General features: G+C 41.5%; 1 protein-coding gene and 1 long non-coding RNA gene across 2 annotated transcripts in view; one reads left to right on the forward strand and one right to left on the reverse strand.

Moving 5' to 3' along the window:
* The window catches only part of LOC141779961 (scavenger receptor cysteine-rich domain-containing group B protein-like), a 58,388-nt gene extending 35,394 nt beyond the window's left edge, over positions 1-22,994 (reverse strand). The window contains exons 1-2 of the mRNA XM_074655008.1: positions 22,898-22,994; positions 22,743-22,778 (exon numbers count right to left, since the gene is read on the reverse strand). Coding sequence (XP_074511109.1) covers positions 22,743-22,778; positions 22,898-22,934 — 73 coding nt within the window. The 5' untranslated portion in view covers positions 22,935-22,994. The remainder of the gene's footprint in view (positions 1-22,742; positions 22,779-22,897) is intronic.
* On the forward strand, positions 11,717-13,406 carry LOC141779971 (uncharacterized). Its single transcript, XR_012596498.1, has 3 exons — positions 11,717-11,815; positions 12,245-12,346; positions 13,023-13,406. It is a non-coding gene; the product is annotated as an uncharacterized LOC141779971 (long non-coding RNA).
* Positions 22,995-27,314: the final 4,320 nt, after the last annotated feature.

The raw sequence follows: 27,314 nt of genomic DNA on the forward strand, positions 1-27,314 counted from the left end.
TCCAGTTATTGAGGTGTGACAAACAATTTAACAAAAGGACATATAGCATCATATACAACCACAGACATCAATAAGTAGATCTGAAGATGAAAGGTTATACTATATCATTTGGTCTTATGGAGATGGTGGTGGAGAGCATTGTCTTACTGTACATATATATATATATATATATATATATATATATATATATATATATATATATATATATATATACACAGTACTAATGGAATACTTTTGGCTGGAAAGTTTATGGAAATCCATCTGATATCAAAATTAAATCTACAATACATCACGTCATTAATTCTTAAATTGTTTTTCCACCTCTTTTTTGTTATTTTGTCATGTGCTGCAGTGCAGTAAGAGGGCTCAGTCATTTTGTTGTCCTGAACAATGACAATAAAACTGTATCTCTATCTAAAGCGATTCATTGCAGGGTTAAAGGCGTATTCAGACTCCCAAAGTCTCAAATAGAGGCAAGCGTAATCAGGGGCAAAGCTGGCTCCCATCATAGTCCCTTTGCATTGTCTGAACAATCTTTCTTGAAACACAGGCACATTATTACTCAATACCTACTCTGTAGGTTCCACTATAAAGCCTGTGGAGGTGTCAGTCGCTCTCTATCTGACAGATAATGACTGACTGCTCGAAGGCCATCAGATTAATCAATATTAGTGTATTCATAGTTTTCACGTGACGTCACAGCCCTATGGGAACGCCTACCTGGAGAGCAAAACAAAGCTGCCCTCCACTGTCCACCAGCGACAGCCCAGCTTTTACAACACTGTTAGTTGTTGTTCAATTTGATGCACAAACCGAAGAGAAGACGAGACTGGACTGTGTTTATACAGCACCGTCTCAAAACCAAAACCCTGATCAGAGGATTGTGGATTTGTGCAATTAAATTAGACGTGCCGCCGTCCCTGACGAGAGTGGACTACACCAACACTGACTGAAACTGAACACCCATGCAGCCAACGACTACGACCGAGCTAGCTGTCTCTCCATCTCCATCAAACCAGCTCATTTAACCATTCAACCATTTAAATCATTTTCCAGACATCGCTTCGCAAGCGGTGTTACTACGTCTGCTCTGCCTATGTCCGTCTCCAGCGGCTGCTTCAACTACAGAGATGCGAGTAGTGACAGCTAGCTTGACCGCAGTAACCAATGTTAATTTATTGTCCTTAACCTCGTCATCCTTCACCATCCAGATTGAAAGTCCAGATAACTGTGACGTTACACTTTCCTCTTGGTGACAGTATAAGGGATGGAGTCTCCACAAGATATAACGTTATGTAGCTAAACATCACCAAAGTACAGCTCCGGGGACGTAGCTGAGACAACTTTTCGACTAGCAAGCTATGCTAGCTAACGCTGTCTGGTTATCAACTCCTTGATCAGAATATAATAACTTTCATCACTGCTCATTTTAGAAAGGCTACCGCAAGAAAACGTCTTCTTTGTTTAGATTATCAACCAGACAATGGATCATAGATGTTTGTTACTTGCTGTCAGCGCTAGCTGGTGTAGCTAGCATGCTAGCAAGCTAACATGCTAGCATGCTAGCAAGCTAACATGCTAGCAAGCTAGCAAGCTAGCAAGCTAACATGCTAGCAAGCTAACATGCTAGCAAGCTAACATGCTAGCAAGCTAACATGCTAGCAAGCTAACATGCTAGCAAGCTAACAAGCCTAAATTTTCCCAGTATCAGACAGAATTGCACAGTGAAAGTGAGGCTTATGGGAAACCAATCTAAACGCACATTACATGAACAAAGAAGAGGTTTTCTTGCGGTGACGTTTCTAAAATGAGCAGTGGTTAAAGTTATTGGATGCTGTTATGACCGAGGAGTTGATAAGCTAGCGTGCTAGATAGCTGAAAAGTTGTCTACTTCCACTTAAATGATTAAAATACCGCAGCAGGTACTGTATATGGGTCACATGTGCCTAAGACTTGCAGTTTGTATATATATCTGTTTTTCCTCGCTTGAGAGGTAAACACTTGCTGATTGTAAAAAATAAAGATTTGACAGCCTTGTGCTCTTCCTGGGGTCTTGGTTTTGCCCTCCAGGCTCTGCGCGAGTCACGTGACTGAAAAATAAGGCTGTATTCGAAACCGCATACTGCATACTACTCAGGAGCGCAGTATGCAGTATACAGTACATACTGCATACTGCGTTCCTGAGTAGTATGCAGTATGTGACAGTTAAAGTGATGTATTTAGCAGTAGCCTATGCTAGACGAGGCTTAAGCCTTTAAACCAGCTCTTAAAGCACAGGACAAAAAAAACAAACATTGTGGGATACAGTAGGCGAGATAGACTGGTCCGATACATACTGGAGAATTTTTCCAAATCAGTACGTCATCCGGGTATTTTTGGCATACTGGAGATTTTGCTTTTGTTCGCATACTGCATACTACATACTACATTTTGGCCAAATCAGTACGTACTACTAGTATAGTATGCGGTTTCGAATACAGCCTATGAATAGTGCTTCTACTTCCATTGTAATCATAAAGTCCCAGACAGTATCGACTTGGCTCAATTTATTTAAAACTTCTGTAGTGTCCCAAACACATGTAAGTAGCTTATGAACAGAGGATTTTAAATAGTAGACTATAAACTGTGAAGCTGGCTCTGTGATACCTCTTTCACACCAATGACCAGGATCGGATCAGGGTTATCTGACCCTGGTTCAATCCTTCTTTTGTCAATTCAAACAAAGCCAGTAAACACGGGTTGTTCCTGGTTCAATTCAGATACAACCTGGGTCAGACCCAGGAGCAATACATACCAATTAGCTCAGGTGCTAGAAATGAGCAGAGGATTTACACATCTGGAGGGCTACAGAGAGAGGGGATGATAGAAGCATCATCAATGTGTGTAAAAAGTCTAATGTCACAGAATGATGCATGTTTTGGGGATAATATTATGTAAATATAGTACATACAGCATTTTGGCTGTATAAAGTAGGCTATATCCACATATACTCTCCTTTGTCAGTTCAGGGTGAGAGGAGCCAAATACTACACTTTAATATCAAAAGTATTCTATAAGCAATAGTCCAGAAACCACTATAATGCCAGAAGAGCTACTTTGCAAATGAAATGGTGGAAAGAAATGAAACTGACGCGAGCAGGAAAGACCAGAAAGATATAGAAATAACAGTCTTCCCGACTGCAGCTGACCTCATCAACAAGCCCTAGGACACCCACCGACTCATTATTTAGGACCTCTTAATTTTTTACATATTTTAGGCTGTATATTTTTGACTATGTATTTTTGACTGCTACACACCATTACAACACCAAGTCAAACTTGTATGTAGCTTAATCTGATTACCTACTTGGCAATAAAGCTGATTCTGATTCTAATGGTGCTCACATTTGCCCAGATGCACTAGGACAGATGTAACCATTTTTCAGACCAAGAAGACCTCCCTATGAAATGCATCCATCATTTTTTACTTTCCTCAGCAGAGTTAATCCATTCTGCGTTATGCATTCATTAAATTTTTCTGAACAACAGCAAGAGACTACTGGGCACCTGACTTCTGTGTTAAAAAATAAGCCAATTGCTTTGATTACTGTCCTAACATCTACAAATATGTTGTCATTCCTATAGGGTATGTGTTTAGCAGTAAGGATGTGGATGAGCATCAGTATTCTGAAAACTGTACACAGTATAATTTGAATAGGTAGCCTGTACATACAGTAGGCTATGTGCTATGGGAAAACCAGGTGCAGGTAAAGGCATCATCAATGCAAATGTGCATGTAACATAATGGGATTTGATCGCCAGTCTCCTTTGGGGGAAGGCTAAACATGTCCATTAACAGTCAGCAAGAGGAAGATGTGTCATTGAGGAGATAGCTGGGGTATTTCACTCACTGTTCCCACCCCACTTTTTCCATCACTATGCACACACAAGCATGTGTAATAAACAGGCTAATTGATAACTCCTAAGGGGTGAAATGTTACCTGTGTTATTAATAATAATTATTATTAGTTTTGAGCAATTTTGAATAAGGTCTTTAGTCTAACCCAGACTGGGAATGGTAATTCAACATCTTGTCTCCTACCCTCACCTGCTCTCAACTCCTACAAGCAAGGTGATGTTTAGCAATAGGCCCCTCCCACACTCCTGATGATTGGGAACAGACGTCACATGGTCACGTGATCACATGGTCAAGGTAGTGCGCTCCACCGTCCGTGTTGCAGTCACAGACAGCAGGAAGACACCATGAGGCAGCAACCTTTAAGGTAGGTAATGGTTGATTGAGGATTTTAACAGGGTTTTATGAGTTGGATGTCGTGTAATGACAGCAGACTAATTTACAAATGTGAAACTGAAAATGTTCTGGCTAGTTGGTGACTTTAAATTGATATTTCAGCCGCAAAGCTAGCTAGCTAGCTAGTTAGGCACACTTGATGAGCAAATGAAAAAAATTGCTGGATTTATCAGATTTATGCTGAGTGATTCATCCAGTTGTATGATGTTAATGACAGCGAAATCATTGAAAAATGTGAAACTGACAATTTTCTGTTGAAATGGTGCAGATAAATGCTAACCCCTTAACACTCCAGCCGCTATTCTGTCTTTAAGAGGTTGTAGCAGGCTCAGTTTTGAAGCTATAGTGGAGATACTGGTATCATATGAAACTAGAAAACGTAAGGAAGTCATTGGTGCCATGTCATGCTAGCTAGTCAGGAAGAAAGCCAAATAATGCTACGAAGTTATGCTAAATTTTGGCGAGAAAAACTGGTATGGTCATTTTAAAAGGGGTCTGACCTCAAGATATGTAAATGGGTTCTATGGGTACCCACGAGTCTCCCCTTTACAGACATGCCCACTTTATGATAATCACATGCAGTTTGGGGCAGAAACCATGCAGGTTTTTGCATGCAGTGCAAATGTATTCTATAAATGGTGTATTTGAATATTTCCGCATACTGGGGTCCCTTAACAGTCGTGGAAATACATAAATTGGGTGTGACTGTAAAGCTCAAACTCTTGTGGATCCAATGAACATGAAATTCTTTTTTCAAACAGATGAAATGGCTCACAAAGGAAGAATAATGGAGAGATCTGTGAGGAGTAGACGGATCCGTCCTCGAGAGGATGCCGAACAACACATTAAATTGAAAACTGACAAGGCTGGTCTCACAGAGCATTTTATCAACCCGAACAAAGGTAAGTTCTTACATTTTTGTATGTTTTACATCTACACATGCAAGTACGGCTTGTGTCAGTTGTACACAGCCAATTAATAACATTGAATCACACTATGTAAATTCAACATTGCTTCCCATGCGTATCTCATTTACACAAGACAACTTTGTACTGATAGTGTTGTTTGGCTATTGACATTTAATGCTGGGTTAGAGCAATAAACTGAATTTTTTTAGAGCCATTTTGGTAATATTTAGTGAAATTCTCTTTACATTGATCTATCAAATGCTCTGAGAAAAACTCCAGTCTCTGTGGCTGTCCCAGAAATCACAAAATCTCAGGGCGCCGAAACCTTAACCAGTCAGGACAGTCCGTAAGGAGGCATACCGCCCCTGCCAGTCAGTCACATGCACACAGACAGTCTAGTCCTGTCTGCCCTGCAAACTGCAGAGAGGAAACTAATCTACAGAAGAGATGAGGTGAAACAGCCATAATCCAAACTGAGCACTGGGACTAGAATATACTTGTTGTGTAAGAAAGCCAGTTATTTTTCCCACTGCACAACACATTCAGCTCACTCAGATGCTGTTAGGTATCTATGGAGTCTAATGTATTTTGGGATGACTCTCCACATGAATAATTTTCAATGCACACACAAATAGTTATCATTGTGTCCATAAAGATAAATCACTCTAAGCGTAGATTTGAGGGTATCATTTACTGTGATCACATAGTGTTACATCCATAGATATACATGATATACAATATTGTAAAACAACTTCTCAGCTATAAAATATTATTCCCTGTTTCTTAGTTTTGTAGTTGCATTGCCTTCGTTAGAACATCCAAAAGCAGCATGCTTGGTTGCTAGGTTGTCTATCAGCATGATATAGCTAAATTGTTACTTTACGCTAGTCTTAAATGCCCCTTCACTAGCAAGCATTCATAACTCAAACATTTTATGATGAACGACAGGAGAATTATCACTTACCTGTGGAGAGAAGCTACCAGACTCCATGTTGAGGTTGATCTAGGGGTTCATGTAACGCCATAGATATATAATGCTACGTGATCACATTAAATAATACCCCTGAATCTCTGCCCTGAAAATGAAAGAGCCATCTGATTGGCTACAGATAATTCCCTGTTGAAAAAGAAATGCATTTGTGAATTGATCCATGTCAGTACAGTCTCAAAAAACCTACACACAAATGCAGTGAAGTTCACACACAACAAGCAGTTTGTAAATGCAGGTTCAACAGTTTGTAAATAAATGTAACAACATCCAAATATGTTTTTGATAAATTGCAAATACTTTTAAATACAAAGAAATATTTGTGTGTTCATCAGAAATATATTTGTGAACCTTATTTTTTTTACACGTGGATTCTTTTTACATTTATATACAACAATATCTATTTTTGTGTGCATTGAAAAATATTTATTTTGAGAGAGTCACTTACATATAAATCTCGAAATACATTTGTGAATCCTTTTGTGTGCATTCATGAATACTGAGACAGATCTGACTCCATAGGTAGTTACTGTAGCTATGGCTTTGCAACTGCGGTAGCTAATTTATTTGACAGAAAAGATATCTTTTCACTGGAGAATGATTTGGTAACAACTAGACTGAGCTAGCAGAGCTATATTTTGTGTGAAATGTTAGGAATTTCTAAAGTTTGCTCAAGACAGCAATTTATCTCTTGTACAGAGTGAACCTAGAGCAACCTTGGTTGACTGATGTTTGTATATCACATCTGTGTGTTGTGACCGTAATGACGAATGCTGACAATACATTTATTGGCTGCCGAATGATTAAGTAACAACTAGAGTGTGCTGGCACAGTTGTTTTGTGTAAAAGATTAGGAATTTATTAAATTTGCCTCTCTCAGGTGTTACAGGGGTGGGGGGGGTTCTTGCTCATTTCTCCAAAGTTTTCCACCCCAGCTTGAGGTTAACTCTTGAGAAGGAGACATAACTTCAACAAGCATGTTGGTGTTGGATATGGTTTCTCTACATACCGGTATTATGCTTTTGTTGCAAAATAGGCTCTAATTTGAAATATGGTAGACTGCTCTAGCGGATAAAATATAGTAATGTGTTTTTTTCTTATTTTTTAAGGTCGAGGTGTGCTTGCTCTGGAGGTTTTCAACAAAGGAGATTTTGTGCTTGAATACTGTGGTAAACTTGTCAAACAGGATCGTCTTCTTCATACAAAGAACTACAATGACACAGAAGCAGTGTTCCTGTTGGATTTCAAATGGAAAGGAAAATGTTGGCTGTAAGTAATAATAAATATGTCTTTGTTTGCAGGTGTAATTATAATTCCTTAAAATAGTTTTAGGAGATGAGCTTGAAATGGCCTGTTAACTTTAAAATATCCCAAATTCTAACAACCCATGCATGTGAATCACCAGCACATTAATACTTTAACGTACCTGTATATTGCTGTAAGCTACCTCAATTGCTGCCTCGGGTGTTGGATGAAACTTTCCCTTCTCTCTCCAATCTTTCTTTTTCCAAGTTTTGCATGATTTTCTTTTAACTATATCTTGCTGTGCTTAACACTGTCTAAACCAAGTAGGCAACTTGTACTCTTAACATTGCTATTCTTTTCTTTCAGTCTTGATGCATCTGTTGAAGACAAGTCACTGGGAAGGCTTGTGAATGACGACCACAAGAAGCCTAACTGCAAGATGAAAACTATTGATGTTTGTATGATGCCACATCTTTGCCTGTTTGCCCTAAGAGATATTGCTCCAGGTGAAGAAATAACTTACAATTACGGGGATGCAGACTGGCATTGGCGCAAACAGGTACACTAACTTATCATGGATAACTGAATGTAGAGCAGTGATTTCCCAAATGTTATAGTTTTCCCTTGAAATGATGGAAGTAGCAGATTAATTTGTTTATCTACATCACACACAATGAATCAGTTAAAATTGTAGCGTGTGTATATGTGTCAAGAAAGACCCCAAAAGTAGTGATACACTGGCGTACTGGTGACCAAAGGTTTTATGTGGATGTCCCTGGTTAGGTATGAGTAGTTGGAATTGTTCCATAATGTGACAAGAAGGGAGCCACCTACATCCCCACACACTGAATCAGTTAAAATTGTAGCATCTTCTTGTGTCATGACATCTGAGCTGTATCATGATTGGTTTTCATTTTTCCTGTTTTTGTGTTTCCAGTGGAAAATGTCACCTGATGTCAGCAAGCAGATTGCCAAAGACAGTGACATATTTCAGGTAGGGGCCAGTTTATAAAGTACTACTTAAGCTCTTAGAGATTGGAAGGTATTTGTTCTCAGTGAAGTATATGGTGGGTCTATGAGTAGGTATTGTTATCCAGTGTTTCAGTCCAAGTAGTTATGGTCTGTCAGGACTTCTCTTGTCCATATATATTACCGGTTAGGATAGTTTGTGTGTTTGGAACAACCCCAACAGTATTGATAGACTGACATACTGGTGACCAAATGTTTTACATGGATGAATGTCCCCGATTAGGATTGAGTAGCGTGTGTATATGTGTCAAGAAAGACCCCAAAAGTAGTGACGTACTGGTGACCAAAGGTTTTATGTGGATGTCCCTGGTTAGGTATGAGTAGTTGGAATTGTTCCATAATGTGACAAGAAGGGAGCCACCTACATCCCCACACACTGAATCAGTTAAAATTTTAGCATCTTCTTGTGTCATGACATCTGAGCTGTATCATGATTGGTTTTCATTTTTCCTGTTTTTGTGTTTCCAGTGGAAAATGTCACCTGATGTCAGCGAGCAGATTGCCAAAGACAGTGACATATTTCAGGTAGGGGCCAGTTTATAAAGTACTACTTAAGCTCTTAGAGATTGGAAGGTATTTGTTCTCAGTGAAGTATATGGTGGGTCTATGAGTAGGTATTGTTATCCAGTGTTTCAGTCCAAGTAGTTATGGTCTGTCAGGACTTCTCTTGTCCATATATATTACCGGTTAGGATAGTTTGTGTGTTTGGAACAACCCCAAAAGTATTGATAGACTGACATACTGGTGACCAAATGTTTTACATGGATGAATGTCCCCGATTAGGATTGAGTAGCGTGTGTATATGTGTCAAGAAAGACCCCAAAAGTAGTGATACACTGGCGTACTGGTGACCAAAGGTTTTATGTGGATGTCCCTGGTTAGGTATGAGTAGTTGGAATTGTTCCTTAATATGACAAGAAGGGAGCCACCTACATCCCCACACACTGAATCAGTTAAAATTGTAGCATCTTCTTGTGTAATATACATATATCTTTATTTGTTCATCTTTTAGCTGTCATTTGGTCCTTTTGATGCATCTCTCATGGCTGATGAGATCAACATCTACAGCGGCACTCCAGTGGCACATAATGTCATTGCTTTATATATATATATATATATATATATATATATATATATATATATATATATATATATATATATATATATATATATTCTGGAAAAACAAAGTTTGTAAACTTGTGTTTGATGGATTATTTCTCTGTTACAATGCTAATTGGCATTGTATTTTACATGGTTGGAAAGCCTGTTTATTTACCTTCGCAATGATGTCCAACTTGTAAGGATCATGCATTTGTGGGATGAGCAGCACAGCTGATTATGTGGGTAGCGCCCAAGAAAAATTTGCCAAAATGGTCCGTCAATGGTAAACAGTGTATTCTCCTGTTGGTATTGACTCTTGTTTTGAGTTGTTTGGTGGATTAGATGATTGAACTCTCCATCAGTAACAAGGAACAAACAAGACATATTTGCCATTTTACACTTTATTCATTTAATACAATATGTCAGGAGCCTCAGTAGTGGTGGAAGATCCATACGCAGCCACAACAGCCTGGCACCTCCTCATGCTGGTTACACGTTGCTGTGGGATGGCGTTCCATTCCTCAACCAGGATTCGTTGCAGGTCAGCCAGCGTGGTTGTGTTGATCACTCTAACACGTACAGCACGCCCAAGCTGATCCCACAAGTGTTGAATTGGGTTGAGGTCTGGACTCTTGGCAGGCCGTTCCATTCTCTCTACTCCCACATTGTGGAGGTAGTCTGTGATAACCCTGGCTCTGTGGGGGCAAGTGTTGTCATCTTGGAGGATGAAGTTAGGTCCCAGATTGTGGAGATATGGGATCACCACTGGCTGCAGAATCTCATCCCGATATCTCACTGCATTGAGATGGCCTTCAATGATGACGAGCCTTGTTTTGCCAGTGAGGGAGATGCCGCCCCACACCATGACACTGCCCCCACCAAAAGCTGTTACTCGATCGGTTCAACAATCAGCATAGCGTTCTCCGCGCCGTCTCCATACTTTGACCCTGCCATCCAACTTTGGCAGACAGAACCTGGACTCATCACTGAACATGACATTCCCCCACATGTTTAGGTTCCATTGTCTGTGTTGTCGACACCAGCGCCAACGGGCCTGACGGTGAAGGGCAGTCATTACAGGCTTTCTGGTAGCCTTATGAGAATACACTTTTTACCATTGGCAGAGCATTTTGGCAAATTTTTCTTGGGCGTTACCCACATAATCAGCTGTGCTGCTCATCCCACAAATGCATGATCCTTACAAGTTGGACATCATTGCGAAGGTAAATAAACAGGCTTTCCAACCATGTAAAATACAATGACAATTAGCATTGTAACAACAGAGAAATAATCCACCAAACACAAGTTTCCGAACTTTGTTTTTCCAGTATATATAATTACACTATTGCTAATTTTTTGGCTGTGAAATGTTGTAATTCAAGGTCGAATTCACCAACTTTCTTTGCTTTATTCATTACAGTCTCGCATGACCAAATTGAGACAGCACCTTGAGGAATGCTTCAATCGTTACGAAATTGTAGAGGAGGAACTAAATGCTAAACAACACATGAATCTGTTGAAGCATGCACAACTGGTTCAACAACTGGCAGAACTGTGTGAGTAATATACCAGAACATCTCGCAATACATTTTTTTACTTGTCTTCTGATTAATTCACATAAACTGGAGAAAACTTTTCACCCATTATATTTAATCTGTATGCACCATTGGGACGGAGAGTGCTACAGTGACTGAAGGTCAATAGTGCGCAGGGTCAGAGAAAAATGTCCTGCCTGCTGTCTCCTGCTGCGCAGGGGGCTAGCTCACACTCCACAACAAAATGTTATCTTTCTAACTTAGACATTAGTAAGAGTAAGGCAATGATGAATTAATGAATGTTTTTTCCAAATGACCATTGGTCTAACGTTGCTATAAGTTTTGTTCTTGCTCTGGAGCCAAATATTTTGTTTTCTTTCATCGACACTTTCTTAGCTTTTGACATGCCTTTCTTTCTTTTCATCAGCTGAATTCACAATCCCCATTGGAGGCACACTCTTGGCATGATGATCTTCAGGTATGTTTGCAACTTCAGACTGGGGTGAGGTTTAACACTCCATGATCATTGACACGCTCTGCGTACATCAGGCATTATAACACCGATAGGGGTGCAAGTTTTACTTATTGAAATTGAATATTGCACATAATAAGTTGGTGTTCTTTTTAGTCACCAGTCTCATCAGATACCTCATCCCAGGATGAATCAACGATGACCAGTGATTCATTGGAAGATGGAGAGCCAGCAACAAAAACACAGGTAACACTGCATGGCTTGCTACATTTAAACAATGGTCCATTATTTCTTTTTCAACAGTATAAGTAGATTCATTGTGGATAATATCAGTTTTACCATTTGGCATCATTAATTAAACCATCATGTATCCATTCAGTTTCATGATGGTCTTAAAAAATGCACCCCATATATAGTTTGTTTGTTCATTTCGAGAATATTATATTATCCCTTATCATCATAATAGGGAATGGAATTTGTCATAAATCACATCCCCAAAACATCAGTATAATTTCAGATCCTTTTCAATCATACAAGTGATACTTTTTAAGCTCTATATTGTCTTTCTTGTTTTATATAAGGTCAAAAATGCATGTAAATGAACATATTTTTGGCGAGTTATTTGTACTGAATGGAATGCTCCCATCTTTCCTTTTTCTTTTTTTCAATTTTTAGACAAGAGCTCCTCTTACATGTGCTACAACATCGTCAGCTTGTCAAAGATCTGGGAATCGTTCAGTGGATGACTTAAAAAGGGTGTTGTCAAGACAAAGACAGGTATTTTCCTGCAGTCTAATAACAGCAAGGCATTCACATTTCAGTAGTCATCAACTACTCCCAAAATGTAGTTGAGTAGACAATTAATTGGGAGATATATCACATTTTTCTCACCCAATAACGATGCTCAATTCTCGTCATAAAGGTCTCAAATGCACCCAGTAATGGGTTAGGTTAGGTGGTACCAACCTTGGGGTAGATGAAATAGCAGAGTCCTGGTTTGGCTCTGAGAGGCTATTTACAAATGAGCCGCGATCTGATTGGACTAAATCCCCGGTAGGATTTCTTGAGCTGGAGATACTGTTTGACTGCAGTGACAACGTGTGTGCTTTATTGCAGGGATAGGTTAGTGGTAGCCTGTACTTCTCTAAATTCCTTTAAATTCTGTTTATTTAATGTTTCTAAATACGAGATTCAGCATCTCAGACCAAAACAAATGTGCGTCACCACCACCATGGCTCAGCGGCAGCAGTCTCTTGTGAGAGTGAGAGCTACAGTTCAGCTACAGACTCTCGTTCAGTGAACTAACACAGTAGCACAGTACAGCTAAGAGAGGTTGTCAGTGAGTGGTTGTGTACCATAGACCATATACTATTAACTTGTCTTGTTTTGGGTAGATTACAAAAAATGCTTTGAGTAATGCAATATTAAAACCCCCTCTCTCTTTTCTTCACAGACAACCGAGGTAACTCCAAACGTAAGTGGGAAGACAGTGAGGTACATGCAGTTGAAAGACACATGATGCGCTTCATCCACACATGCAAGGTACCTCAAAAGAATGACTGCATATAGTGTATCAACGCGGAACCTTATGCGCTGAAAGACAGAAACTGGACTGGAGTGAAAAATTATTTCAGAAATCGAATCACTGCCTTAAAGAGAAAGGCTTGTGCTCAGGAATAGCTATTGGTGCTTTTCAATTCAATGTCAACTTGTGCATTTTGCTCATTTGCTTTGCTCATTGCTCTTGTTTAGGGTCTCCTGTTATATTGATGTTTTTCTTCTCTCCTTCAATAATGGCTATTTGAACATACTGTAGATTAAAGGGACTGTTTGTAACTTTTTACAACCGGGTCGGGACACATGCCCGTCGCATATGCACGCTCGGGTGTGGCCGGAGCCTCGTCTCCTCTGCTTGCCTTCACTCACACACACACCGCGCGCGTCATCGCTGTCTCGCTCCACCTCTAGACGTGCTTGCTGCTCACTCCACACTGCAGAAGAGTTAGTTTAGCTCTGAGAATATCTAGTGAATGTTCAGTGGACGTTTGTGCAGAAATAACTGCTGCAGCTCCTCCAGACCAACAGAGGTTTCCCGTGTCTTGTGAAGTGACGGGGCTCACCAGAGAAACATGTTATCGCCTCCGACCGGGTCCCGGTGTCTCCCTGCAGGCGCAGTCGGGAGACACCGGCACCCGGTCGGGGAGGCAATAACGTGTCTCGCTGCAGAGCTCCGTCACCGATCCGCTTTTCCTGCTCAGCCTCCGGTGTCTCCATCTCCGGAGGGAGACACCGGAGGCTGAGCAGGAAAAGCCAACACTAGGATCAGCATTGATTCATGGAGAGACCTTCGTCTGGTCAGCTAACATTACTGCCAAGCAGCTGAAATCTAGAGTGATATTGTGCTTTTAGCTGACGTGTGTGGCCTCACTGTGTTGAGCGATGCTCGTTCATGTCTATTTAGAACAAGCAAGCACAAGCCCGACGCTGACTTTCGTTGACCTAATGGCCACAGGTGTCGCTGTTAACAAGCATTTATGAAAGATACAAATAGTCCCTTTAATGGTGCAATTGGGTTCTAAATATTTTGGAATCACGTTTTCTTTGGGCCCTCTGCAGAAATGTAAGTCTGGTTGAACCATTGTTCGATCAAATAATTTTTTTGTTCTCCAGGTACTAAACAGTATATTTTTTTTCAATTTTTATTTTTGTAAAGAGGACTTACGTGATCATGTATTTGAGCTTTGGGTTGTTTGTACATGATGTTCATGTATTTGAGCTGTGGCATGTTTGTACATGATGTTCATGTATTGTGTTATTAAAACACAAGTTAACAGCAAACAGAAGTCTTGTTTATTTACATGCAGATTTTCATTGTGGTGCTACTATGACTGACATATTCAGTTTGCCTCTTAATCTGCTTTAATACCCAGCGTTTACTGTAGAAATTTGTTGAAACAACTGTTGTGGTTGGGCACACCTGGGTTGGCGTAACTACATAAGACATGTAGGTATGGGAAGGACTGGCCAGTACTTTGACCATCATCCTTCTCTTTGCCAGCCGTCTTAATCAGTTTTGCAGGGTTGCACTGATACCCGTAGTGTGATTGTTATTCATGATATCTGATATAAATATTATTTACAGTTGGGTTCAGAGAAAATATCAGCAGGTTGCATCTGAAAGACTGAATTCCGAGCTTGCAAGAATTTAAACCCAAAATGAGAACACTGACTTTATGCTAAGTTATACATGTATTATTAAGGTAAAAGCTGAGGCCTATGGGGATTGTCTGTGGTGCCGGGAGAGTGTGTCGGCCAGGTCTGTAGCTGTCTGTATTTTGGGCTTACGTTGATTGAGTTTAATGTGGGTTTTTTTCATGATATCTCAGGAGCTACTCAAGTACAGTGTTACTCGATCAAAGGATGAATTTCATATTCACATAACATGTTTTCCTTACTAAACATAGCTTAAAATACATGCAGATAATGATAATGATAATGATAATTGAAAATTAAAGCACCCAAAGGTGACTTATCAGTCTGTGTATTTGTGTATAGCTGAAGACCCCAAATGTGACATTTAAATTATTTGTCCCCAATCGCAAGGTAAAATAACTGATTGAACAAAAGTTGTTTTAAACTAAAATCTCAACTGATTTTAATAATCTGGGCACTCAAAAAATTACTTTGTACATTCCAGAATCTCTCTAAACCATTCAGAAAGGGGTGACCCCTAAGTGGGGATATTAGAATGTCCGCCCCCAATTGTGACGAGCGTCCGTGCGTGCGTGCGTGCGTGCGTGCGTGCGTGCGTGTGTGAGGGCCCGTCATACACACTGGAGCCCATCGTAACTACAAGTTCGCCACTGGTCATAGGCTCAATTACCATTGTTACCTCATTCTGTGATAGTGACTCCAGTGCTCCTCATGGTATCTGCAAGATTTCACAGCCTATAGGAACGCTCTCTCTCTGAAATTAACTGTTATTGGTCAAAGTCTCCCGTCATAGGCTAGATTAAAGTTTAAGCCTGAAAACAGAGCCATGAGGAGGAGCAGAAGTCTAGTTTTCTCTCAGAACACTTGAATTATAATATGCTGAAAGGTTATTATGGGATTTTAGCTCAATGATGTCATAATCATGCTGCCTACTGAAACTTTAACAGAAATGTATTTGAATGGAAATCTGTGAGATTTGAGATGGTAGTTTCTAGAAGGGAACCCCCAAGATGGTCAGGATAAGTCTTTGGGCGAGTTTCTGCAGATCTCAGATCCGATTTTGTAATTTTTGGGTTACCTTCTAGACACGACCCTTTTTACTTTAATCGGTGAGTTTTATAAATAGAATTTTTTTCCTAGAGACTTAGGTCTGCAGCAATCCCAAAAGCAGTCTTGATAAAATCTTTTAGCATGACCATAACCAGGACTTTAGTTTTTTAGGTTGTTTTGTTGTATTGTATGTTTGTATTGTATTTTAGGAGTACTCGTGTCTGTTTCTATGGAGAAGTACCTCATACCACCCCACTTCAAAAGATCAGAACTATTACTGTACTGGACTGTGTTTCTTTCTGTTGGATTATTCTTGGTATTGCTATTCTATGTTATGTGTTGTGTTGTCTTATTTTATTTATTCATTCATTTGTCTTACCTCTAACAGAGAGTCTGAGAGAGTCACTTAGGGGGAAGCTGAAGTCTCGACTTGAAACCGTTGTCTGATACTGGCACTGGTACGATCCTTCATTGTCAAAGTCCACTTGTAAGATGCTGAAGGAAGTAAAATTGGTACTTGATGTTTGGGTCTTTCTGAAGGAGCCTGAGGTCTGCTGCAGGGTGAATGTTCCTCCTAAATGCAGAGTTGAGATCGAGCAAGTGATGGCTACGTCCTGACCCCAGGTAACGTTACCAATGGGATTCATGGAGATGCTGGGCTTCTGGAGGCTTGCTGAAAGAAAACACAACAATATATAATGTGAAATTAATTATATGTTGATCTTGGCTGTACTAGTGTTGTATTTTCATCTTTCTTAAATAAGCATGTACTTAATAGCGGGAAGAGGGCACAGCAGCTGCCTGCCAAAACCCACATACAATACAACCCATCACTCACGATCGCATTACTGAATTCACCTCTAGCGCCACCATGAGGTTGGTATATTTAGTCTTTAATATAAATGTCTTAACAACTACCTGATGGATTGTCATTAAATTTGGTAGACATTCATGGTTCTCCCGTGAATTCACCTCTAGCGCCACCATGAGGTTGGTATTTTTAATTTTTAATAAAAATGTCTTGACAACTATTGGATGGATTGCCATAAAAAAAATGGTACTTTGGAGCTAGATTAAAAGTCTAGCTGAAAATCATCAAAAAATAATTCTCACCTGAACAGATAACACCAGCATCCTCATGGTGTCCACAGTTGTGGCTCCCAAATCCTTGATGCTGACACTCTGTTACAGACCTTTCACCTCGTGAGCAGCCCACATCATCAAGCCAGATCGGTCCGGTTCCTTCACCAAAGTGGGCCGACTGAGGGGCACTCGGTGCTGTACCACAGCCCAACTCCCTGCACACTACCTCAGCATCATTTAAGTCCCATCTGTCATCACAGACTGTTCCCCAGGAACTGTTGTAATAGATTTCAACTCTTCCAGAGCACCGAGTAGACCCAGACCCAGCCAATCTGATCAGCACACCTAGCCACAGAACACAGAAGACAAACCATTGCCGGTTATGATTAACCATCTGAGACCCACAATAGACCTATTTAGTCTACTTTAGGCGGTCCGGGGAGTCTTTAGGGTGTCCAGGGGGTCTTTAGGGGGAGATAGCAGGTCAACAGTAGATGTCACATAGAAGTGGTGTAACCTCCCCTTCCTCTCCAAAACCCTCGAACGCCTCGTCTCCACCCAGCTCCAATCCCACTTGCATTCCAACAACCTGCTTGAACCCCTCCAATCTGGCTTTTGCCCCCTCCACAGCACAGAAACTGCACTCCTCCAAGTCCTCAATAACCTCCTCACCTCTGCTGACACCGGAGCCCTCAACATCCTCATCCTCCTGGACCTGAGTGCAGCCTTCGATACCGTGAGTCACAACATTCTTCTCACCAGACTCCAAGACATCGGTATCGAAGGTACTGCACTCAGCTGGCTCCAGTCATACCTCACCAACAGATCTCACTTCATCTCCCTTCACAACAACTCCTCTGCCACATCCACAGTCACACAAGGTGTCCCCCAAGGCTCTGTACTCGGTCCACTCCTGTTCATAATCTACTTATTCCCCCTCGGTCAGATCCTACGCCACTTCAACCTGGACTTCCACTGCTATGCTGACGACACTCAGATTTATCTCAGCACCAACACCCCTCACAACCCACCGCTCTCCCACATCAACTCCTGCCTCTCTGCAATTAAAGCCTGGATGCAACAGAACTTTCTAAAACTCAACAGCGACAAAACACAACTCCTCATCTGCTCCAAATCCACCCTCACCAAAACCAACAACCTCACACTCAACATCGATGGCACTTCTGTTTCCCCCTCCCCCCAGGCACGTAACCTTGGCGTGATCTTTGACTCCACCCTTTCCCTTGAGCCCCACATCCGCCAACTGGTCAAAATATCCTTCTTCCACCTTCTCAATATCGCAAAAATCCGTCCGTCCCTCACACCCCCTACAGCAGAGAAACTCATCCACGCCTTCATCTCCTCCCGCCTTGACTATTGCAACTCACTCCTCTATGGCATCAGCAACACCTCCATAAATAAATTACAACTGGTCCAGAATGCAGCTGCCCGACTCCTCACCCACACCAAATCATGGCATCATATCACCCCAGTCCTGAAAGACCTTCACTGGCTCCCCGTCTCCCACCGGATCTCCTACAAAATCCTGACCCTCACCTACAAAGCCCTCCACCAACTTGCACCCCCCTATCTCTCTGAACTCCTCTCCCCCTACCAACCTCAACGGTCCCTCAGATCCACCTCGGCTGGTTTACTCTCCACCCCCACGTCCAAACTCCGCAGCTTTGGGGACAGAGCATTCTCCAGGGCAGCTCCCAAGATCTGGAACTCACTCCCCAATCTCATCAGAGACTCCGATTCCCTCACCACATTCCAGTCCCGCCTCAAAACACATCTTTTCTCATCTGCTTACCCGTAGCCCCCTCCCTCCCCACCCATCAGTCCATGTGTATGTATGTGATTGTTCCTGTGTATGTCGCTTTTTGTCGTTCGTCTCCTGTCTGTCTGTCTGTCTCACACCGTTTTCCCCCCGACTATGTTAAAGCGTCTTTGAGATCAATATAAAGCGCTATATAAATCCAATATATTATTATTATTATTATCATCTGAAAGCTGGATTCTGAAGATTAATCTGAGATGCAGCTCAGCACTGTGTGTCAAATTATTCTAGTCAATAAGAAATAAACATGAATGAATGAATGAATAAGAATAAATTGTGAAATTGTATAAGGGTTTAGAACATTATGATAGAAGTTTATAATGACCATTCCAATGCTCTATTATGTCTCAGAAGTTGTTGCAGCAATTTTTGGGTTGATACCATTTGTTACACAGATTTGATGCTAAATTTAACCATTTTTTACCACTGGAGAATTGATCAAAATGATAAATAATCCCTCCAAAATACCGCATTAAGACACCAAGACCTTGAAGAAAAAGCCATGCTGTGATTTGGGATCAAAAACTTTTGACATTTGGAGATTTAGCATTTTTTATTAAAGACAATGAAGTCGGTTGGGATCATGGGCGGGTCTCAGGGGGTTAATTTACATGCTTTGCATCACTCACAGACTGCGAGTAAGATGTGATGTTTTTCACAGTAGATCAAACACTCGATAAACTTCTATTTCTTTCGTTACAGTTTAATTATCAGTTTATTAAGCAACATTTCACACTCTAAAATCAGGCTGCGGGGTGTGGTTACCAGCTCTTTTTTCAGTGCTGCATCTGTACAGCTCATCACGAGCCAAAAAGACTAGAGCGTCTAAAATATACAGAAAAGGATCCACTTATTCAAAACGCTTTATCCAAAAGTTTTCTCACCTGAACAGATAACACCAGCATCCTCATGGTGTCCACAGTTGTGGATCCCAAATCCTTGATGCTGACACTCTGTTACAGACCTTTCACCTCCTGAGCAGCCCACATCATCAAGCCAGATCGGTCCGGTTCCTTCACCAAAGTGGGCCGACTGAGGGGCACTCGGTGCTGTACCACAGCCCAACTCCCTGCACACTACCTCAGCATCATTTAAGTCCCATCTGTCATCACAGACTGTTCCCCAGGAACTGTTGTAATAGATTTCAACTCTTCCAGAGCACCGAGTAGACCCAGACCCAGCCAATCTGATCAGCACACCTAGCCACAGAACACAGAAGACAAACCATTGCCGGTTATGATTAACCATCTGAGACCCACAATAGACCTATTTAGTCTACTTTAGGCGGTCCGGGGGGTCTTTAGGGTGTCCAGGGGGTCTTTAGGGGGAGATAGCAGGTCAACAGTAGATGTCACATAGAAGTGGTGTAACCTCCCCTTCCTCTCCAAAACCCTCGAACGCCTCGTCTCCACCCAGCTCCAATCCCACCTGCATTCCAACAACCTGCTTGAACCCCTCCAATCTGGCTTTCGCCCCCTCCACAGCACAGAAACTGCACTCCTCCAAGTCCTCAATAACCTCCTCACCTCTGCTGACACCGGAGCCCTCAACATCCTCATCCTCCTGGACCTGAGTGCAGCCTTCGATACCGTGAGTCACAACATTCTTCTCACCAGACTCCAAGACATCGGTATCGAAGGTACTGCACTCAGCTGGCTCCAGTCATACCTCACCAACAGATCTCACTTCATCTCCCTTCACAACAACTCCTCTGCCACATCCACAGTCACACAAGGTGTCCCCCAAGGCTCTGTACTCGGTCCACTCCTGTTCATAATCTACTTATTCCCCCTCGGTCAGATCCTACGCCACTTCAACCTGGACTTCCACTGCTATGCTGACGACACTCAGATCTATCTCAGCACCAACACCCCTCACAACCCACCGCTCTCCCACATCAACTCCTGCCTCTCTGCAATTAAAGCCTGGATGCAACAGAACTTTCTAAAACTCAACAGCGACAAAACACAACTCCTCATCGGCTCCAAATCCACCCTCACCAAAACCAACAACCTCACACTCAACATCGATGGCACTTCTGTTTCCCCCTCCCCCCAGGCACGTAACCTTGGCGTGATCTTTGACTCCACCCTCTCCCTTGAGCCCCACATCCGCCAACTGGTCAAAATATCCTTCTTCCACCTTCGCAATATCGCAAAAATCCGTCCGTCCCTCACACCCCCTACAGCAGAGAAACTCATCCACGCCTTCATCTCCTCCCGCCTTGACTATTGCAACTCACTCCTCTATGGCATCAGCAACACCTCCATAAATAAATTACAACTGGTCCAGAATGCAGCTGCCCGACTCCTCACCCACACCAAATCATGGCATCATATCACCCCAGTCCTGAAAGACCTTCACTGGCTCCCCGTCTCCCACCGGATCTCCTACAAAATCCTGACCCTCACCTACAAAGCCCTCCACCAACTTGCACCCCCCTATCTCTCTGAACTCCTCTCCCCCTACCAACCTCAACGGTCCCTCAGATCCACCTCGGCTGGTTTACTCTCCACCCCCACGTCCAAACTCCGCAGCTTTGGGGACAGAGCATTCTCCAGGGCAGCTCCCAAGCTCTGGAACTCACTCCCCAATCTCATCAGAGACTCCGATTCCCTCACCACATTCCAGTCCCGCCTCAAAACACATCTTTTCTCATCTGCTTACCCGTAGCCCCCTCCCTCCCCACCCATCAGTCCATGTGTATGTATGTGATTGTTCCTGTGTATGTCGCTTTTTGTCGTTCGTCTCCTGTCTGTCTGTCTGTCTCACACCGTTTTCCCCCCGACTATGTTAAAGCGTCTTTGAGATCAATATAAAGCGCTATATAAATCCAATATATTATTATTATTATTATCATCTGAAAGCTGGATTCTGAAGATTAATCTGAGATGCAGCTCAGCACTGTGTGTCAAATTATTCTAGTCATTAATAAGAAATAAACATGAATGAATGAATGAATAAGAATAAATTGTGAAATTGTATAAGGGTTTAGAACATTATGATAGAAGTTTATAATGATCATTCCAATGCTCTATTATGTCTCAGAAGTTGTTGCAGCAATTTTTGGGTTGATACCATTTGTTACACAGATTTGATGCTAAATTTAACCATTTTTTACCACTGGAGAATTGATCAAAATGATAAATAATCCCTCCAAAATACCGCATTAAGACACCAAGACCTTGAAGAAAAAGCCATGCTGTGATTTGGGATCAAAAACTTTTGACATTTGGAGATTTAGCATTTTTTATTAAAGACAATGAAGTCGGTTGGGATCATGGGCGGGTCTCAGGGGGTTAATTTACATGCTTTGCATCACTCACAGACTGCGAGTAAGATGTGATGTTTTTCACAGTAGATCAAACACTCGATAAACTTCTATTTCTTTCGTTACAGTTTAATTATCAGTTTATTAAGCAACATTTCACACTCTAAAATCAGGCTGCGGGGTGTGGTTACCAACTCTTTTTTCAGTGCTGCATCTGTACAGCTCATCATGAGCCAAAAAGACTAGAGCGTCTAAAATATACAGAAAAGGATCCACTTATTCAAAACGCTTTATCCAAAAGTTTTCTCACCTGAACAGATAACACCAGCATCCTCATGGTGTCCACAGTTGTGGATCCCAAATCCTTGATGCTGACACTCTGTTACAGACCTTTCACCTCCTGAGCAGCCCACATCATCAAGCCAGATCGGTCCGGTTCCTTCACCAAAGTGGGCCGACTGAGGGGCACTCAGTGCTGTACCACAGCCCAAATCCCTGCACACTACCTCAGCATCATTTAAGTCCCATCCGTCATCACAGACTGTTCCCCAAGAACTGCTGTAATAGATTTCAACTCTTCCAGAGCACCGAGTAGACCCAGCCAATCTGATCTGACCATCTGTCAGAAGCATAACATGCAATATGTAAGTATTTGACAAAGAATGTAAACTGAACACTGAAAGGATTTTATGCATCGCACCGTAGAATTGACTGACCTGCAGCAGATGAAGTTGAAGTCAAGAGAAAAGACACTATAGAGAGAACAGAAAGAGGCATGGCTCATTACATTCAAATAAAGAGCATGAGCTTTAAACTGACTGCATGTCTATGCCATACAATAAAACTGCTATACTATATATATATGTCTTACCGAAGGCCAAATAGCGAAGGTTTCCCATGCTCCCCATGGCTGACACTGAGGCTGCTCTGTACTACTTATCAGTGACAAAACAGAGAGAGAACTGAACTTAAAACCGCGGTGCCCAGAAACATTTCCCACTGCTCAGTCCTTCCTGAAACACTTCCTCTTTCTGGCTTTTTTTTTAAGCAAAGGCTGCAGCACCAAAGCAACACAACAGTCGCTTATCCAGCCTCTTAAAATTGTTGTTCAACAGAGGGGTGTCCCACGAAGCGAGGTTAGTGGGTTAGCGAGGTATGTTGAGTCTAAAGCCAGAGTTTTCAATGTCACATATTCTTACCCCTTTCAGACCGAGTACTCAACCAGGGTTGAACCAGGGTTGGTTGTGTATATGAAAGGGTTAACCCGCGTTGATCGACTCGCTTTGCCACCCAGGTGTCATGGTCTGGCAGTGCCAAGGGATATTTGGACTTGTTTCCTTTTTGTTTTGATCTTGTGTCCTCCTTTTACGTGGTGGACACACATCCAACGTCAGGAGTGCTTGGCGGCTGCGTGGCGTGTTGTTTTTTTATTTCGGCATTCATGTTAACAGGTTAGAGCAGCCACACTGCCCGCATGAGACGCGCGTCTCAGCTGCGTCTCACAGTAGCAACAACAGACAGTGAAGGTGATCTATTGTCAGTATATTATCATCATACCAGCAACATTACTACAGTTTCCATGTCTAGACATCTGTAGAATATGTCACAGACAGTGAAGGTGATCTATTGACAGTATATTAACATATCAGAATGACTTTACTACAGTTTCGATGTCTATCTGTAGAATATGTTACGGAGATGAAAAAAAGTAGAGACTTAGTTTTAAATCAACACTTCCTGCTTTAATTTCGAAATAAAGCCCTCAAGCGTTTTTTCTTTGCACAGGCAACAGTTTGTCTTTTCATGTAATGTACTGTGTCCTGATGAGCACCGACATTGAGTTTGGACGAGGGCTCCGGGCTGCTTGGCTCGTCGTCTTCTCTTGCAGACCAGACAGACCAGCACCAAGACCACCGCCAAGATCAGCAGGATCCCAGCAGCTACTGAGGAAACCAGTGGCAACAGCGGCACTAGGAGGGAGCAACAATATTCTGCTTCAATCCATTGTTGGCGTTTAGCCTTTGAAAAACATTTTCACTGTGGTCAAAAACTTTTTAGGCTATACTCCCATACATACACCTGTATTAACGGGGTGGTCTAGCATAACAGCACCATAAATTAATTTTATATTACCACAACAGAAAATCATATTTTCCTCATTTTTTATTGTGATAACGTCATAAAATATGACGCCAGACATTCAAAGTTTCAATCGAACACCTCAATCAAAGTTTCAGATGTAAAAAATATGACAGTTGATAGAGCCTAGGCAACAGTTAATCCTGATCATTTTGTCCATTTTCCCGATTGGGATTAATAATGTGCTCTATCTACACGCTAACTACTAGCTTCGAGAAATTATCAGCGCATACAACGGGGAATTTAGCAGCAAGTTGAGGAGAACAGGTATGTGCTCAGTCTGATAATCACCCATGTGAAACTGTGTTGGAAATGTGAAATAGTGCATTATATCGTAAAGTCATAATTGTGTGTAATTTCCTGGATTTGCACCTGTCCAAAGTAGTTGCTGCCCCACCAGTTTCCCCCACCTAAAAATACCACTTTATACTTCTGACAGAAGTTGCCGGTCTTTTGATATGTGAAAATGATGTTCACTTTTTTATATAGGCATGAAACTTGGTACACTTGAACAGTTTGGAGCCCTAAACATTTTGAGACATGGAGCCATCGCAACAAAAATTACCATAACCAAATAACCAATTATGTATTTTGCATCAGACATGATAACACAGAAAAGGTGATGTCTGTCCCTTTGTTTGGATGGCCAATGTATACAATGATACCATTCACAATATCATAAACTGTTCAGGTGAATAGTTAATGGTGAATTCAGTGATGTTTTATGAAGCAAATCACACTATCTGAGAACCTAGGCTAGACTTAACTACTACTACTTAACTAGACTATAATATCATGTCTTATGTGCATGTATGTTGTATAGAGTTTTAAAAAGCTTAATCCTTTTGTTCATTAACCCTGACAATACAGTGACTGTAAAGAGGAGAGCAATGTTCAATATGACCATAACAACTTAAAGCTTAAAAAGAATGTCAAACACAAAAGATGAAAGATACATCCTGCAGATGTGCCGGGATGCATCATCAGTGATGGAACCTGGGGTCACTGGGTATTTCGGGTATTTCGGGTCTTTCAACATCAGACACTCTCGCCCAGGCGACCCAGCCAGGGTTGATTAGACCCCAGCTTGAGTCCCAGCAGCAGTCGCCCATGGATCTAGCCTCTTGATCCAAAGCCAGTCTGGTGGCTTTCTCTGCAGCTTCAGTAATGGATCTGATGGCCTTCCTCTGTGGCCTCCCCGGTGATGCCCATTGCCTAGTGCCCAAACACTTTGCAGCCCACCTCCACAGGCTCACAGCGAGTTCGCCAGCCTTGCCTTCTACATTCTTACACTAGCTCCTGGTACTTGGTCTCGCTTCCTCTCATTGGCCTCATCCATACGCTCTTTCCAGGACACTGTTAGTTCCAGCATGATCAGTTGTTTGGTAGAAAAATTACCATAACCAAATTATGTATTTTGCATCATATCTCCTGTGCCAAACATGTTACGGTAAAAGTAAGAGTATTGTTAAACTCTTCACAGTCACTGTATTGTCAGAATTAATGAACAAAAGGATTAAGACTTTATATGCAACAGACAGGACATTATAAAGTCTAGCCTAGGTTCTCAGATAGTGTGATTTGCTTCATACAACATCACTGAATTCACCATTAACTATTCACCTGAACAGTTTATGATATTGGAATGGTATCATTGTAAACATTGGCCATCCAAACAAAGGGATAGACATCACCTTTTCTTTGCTATCATGTTTGGCACAGGAGATATGATGCAAAATACTTAATTTGGTTATGGTAATTTTTGTTGCGATGGCTCCATGTCTCAAAATGTTTAGGGCTCCAAACTTTTTAAGTGTACCAAGTTTCATGCCTATATAAAAGAGTGAACATCATTTTCACATATCACCTGGAATATAACCCATTGCCACTGAGTCAGTTGGAACATGTTTATATTGACAATGAGGTAAGAGTGAGAAAACATAAAATAATGGATAGAGAATTCATTTCTTAGTTAAGTTTTTTGAGTTTTTGTATTATTTTGTGTTTCTGCTGCTAAGAAAGCCATTTACGAACTGCCCCAATAACAGAATCCAATGCAAGGTTCTGAACATTCTATCAGATACAAACTGCACAAAGTTACGTTTATTCTGATAAGAAATGTTGTTAGTCATATAATATATCAATTTAAAGCTCTTTTTGTGCTCTTTATGCTGGAACTATCCATGGGCACAATCGATCAATATGGAGTTAGTTATAAGGGCATTTGGAGTTGCATTCAGAATTTGCCCCATTGCAGCATTAGAGGTCAAAGGTCAAATTCTCTTGACCTCAGTGTCATGACAATGTGACTGAAGGATAGATTATAGTCTAGGCTTTACAACGATATATGACTTCATGATATTGTGTGTTGGTTTCACTCTTTTATACTGGATCTATGTGTAAAATGGCGAAAAAAGATGGAAACATTTTAATGATGGAGGGATGAAAAAAGGAGTGATAGCACATAGAAAGCTACCATTGCTGTAATGCTATCATGCGTTTTCCAACACTAGGGACATAGACCTTTAAAAAAATCACTATGAGACATGGTCCCTCCAAAGTGGCATGACCAACCCCCTGGCTCACGGACTATAAAGACAACAGTTTGTCTTTTCATGTAATGTACTGTGTCCTGATGAGCACCGACATTGAGTTTGGACGAGGGCTCCGGGCTGCTTGGCTCATCGTCTTCTCTTGCAGACCAGACAGACCAGCACCAAGACCACCGCCAAGATCAGCAGGATCCCAGCAGCTACTGAGGAAACCAGTGGCAACAGCGGCACTAGGAGGGAGCAACAATATTCTGCTTCAATCCATTGTTGGCGTTTAGCCTTTGAAAAACATTTTCACTGTGGTCAAAAACTTTTTAGGCTATACTCCCGTACATACACCTGTATTAACGGGGTGGTCTAGCATAACAGCACCATAAATTAATTTTATATTACCACAACAGAAAATCATATTTTCCTCATTTTTTATTGTGATAACGTCATAAAATATGACGCCAGACATTCAAAGTTTCAATCGAACACCTCAATCAAAGTTTCAGATGTAAAAAATATGACAGTTGATAGAGCCTAGGCAACAGTTAATCCTGATCATTTTGTCCATTTTCCCGATTGGGATTAATAATGTGCTCTATCTACACG

The sequence above is a fragment of the Sebastes fasciatus genome, chromosome 13 (assembly GCF_043250625.1).
Source record: "Sebastes fasciatus isolate fSebFas1 chromosome 13, fSebFas1.pri, whole genome shotgun sequence".
NCBI classification, from domain to species: domain Eukaryota; kingdom Metazoa; phylum Chordata; class Actinopteri; order Perciformes; family Sebastidae; genus Sebastes; species Sebastes fasciatus.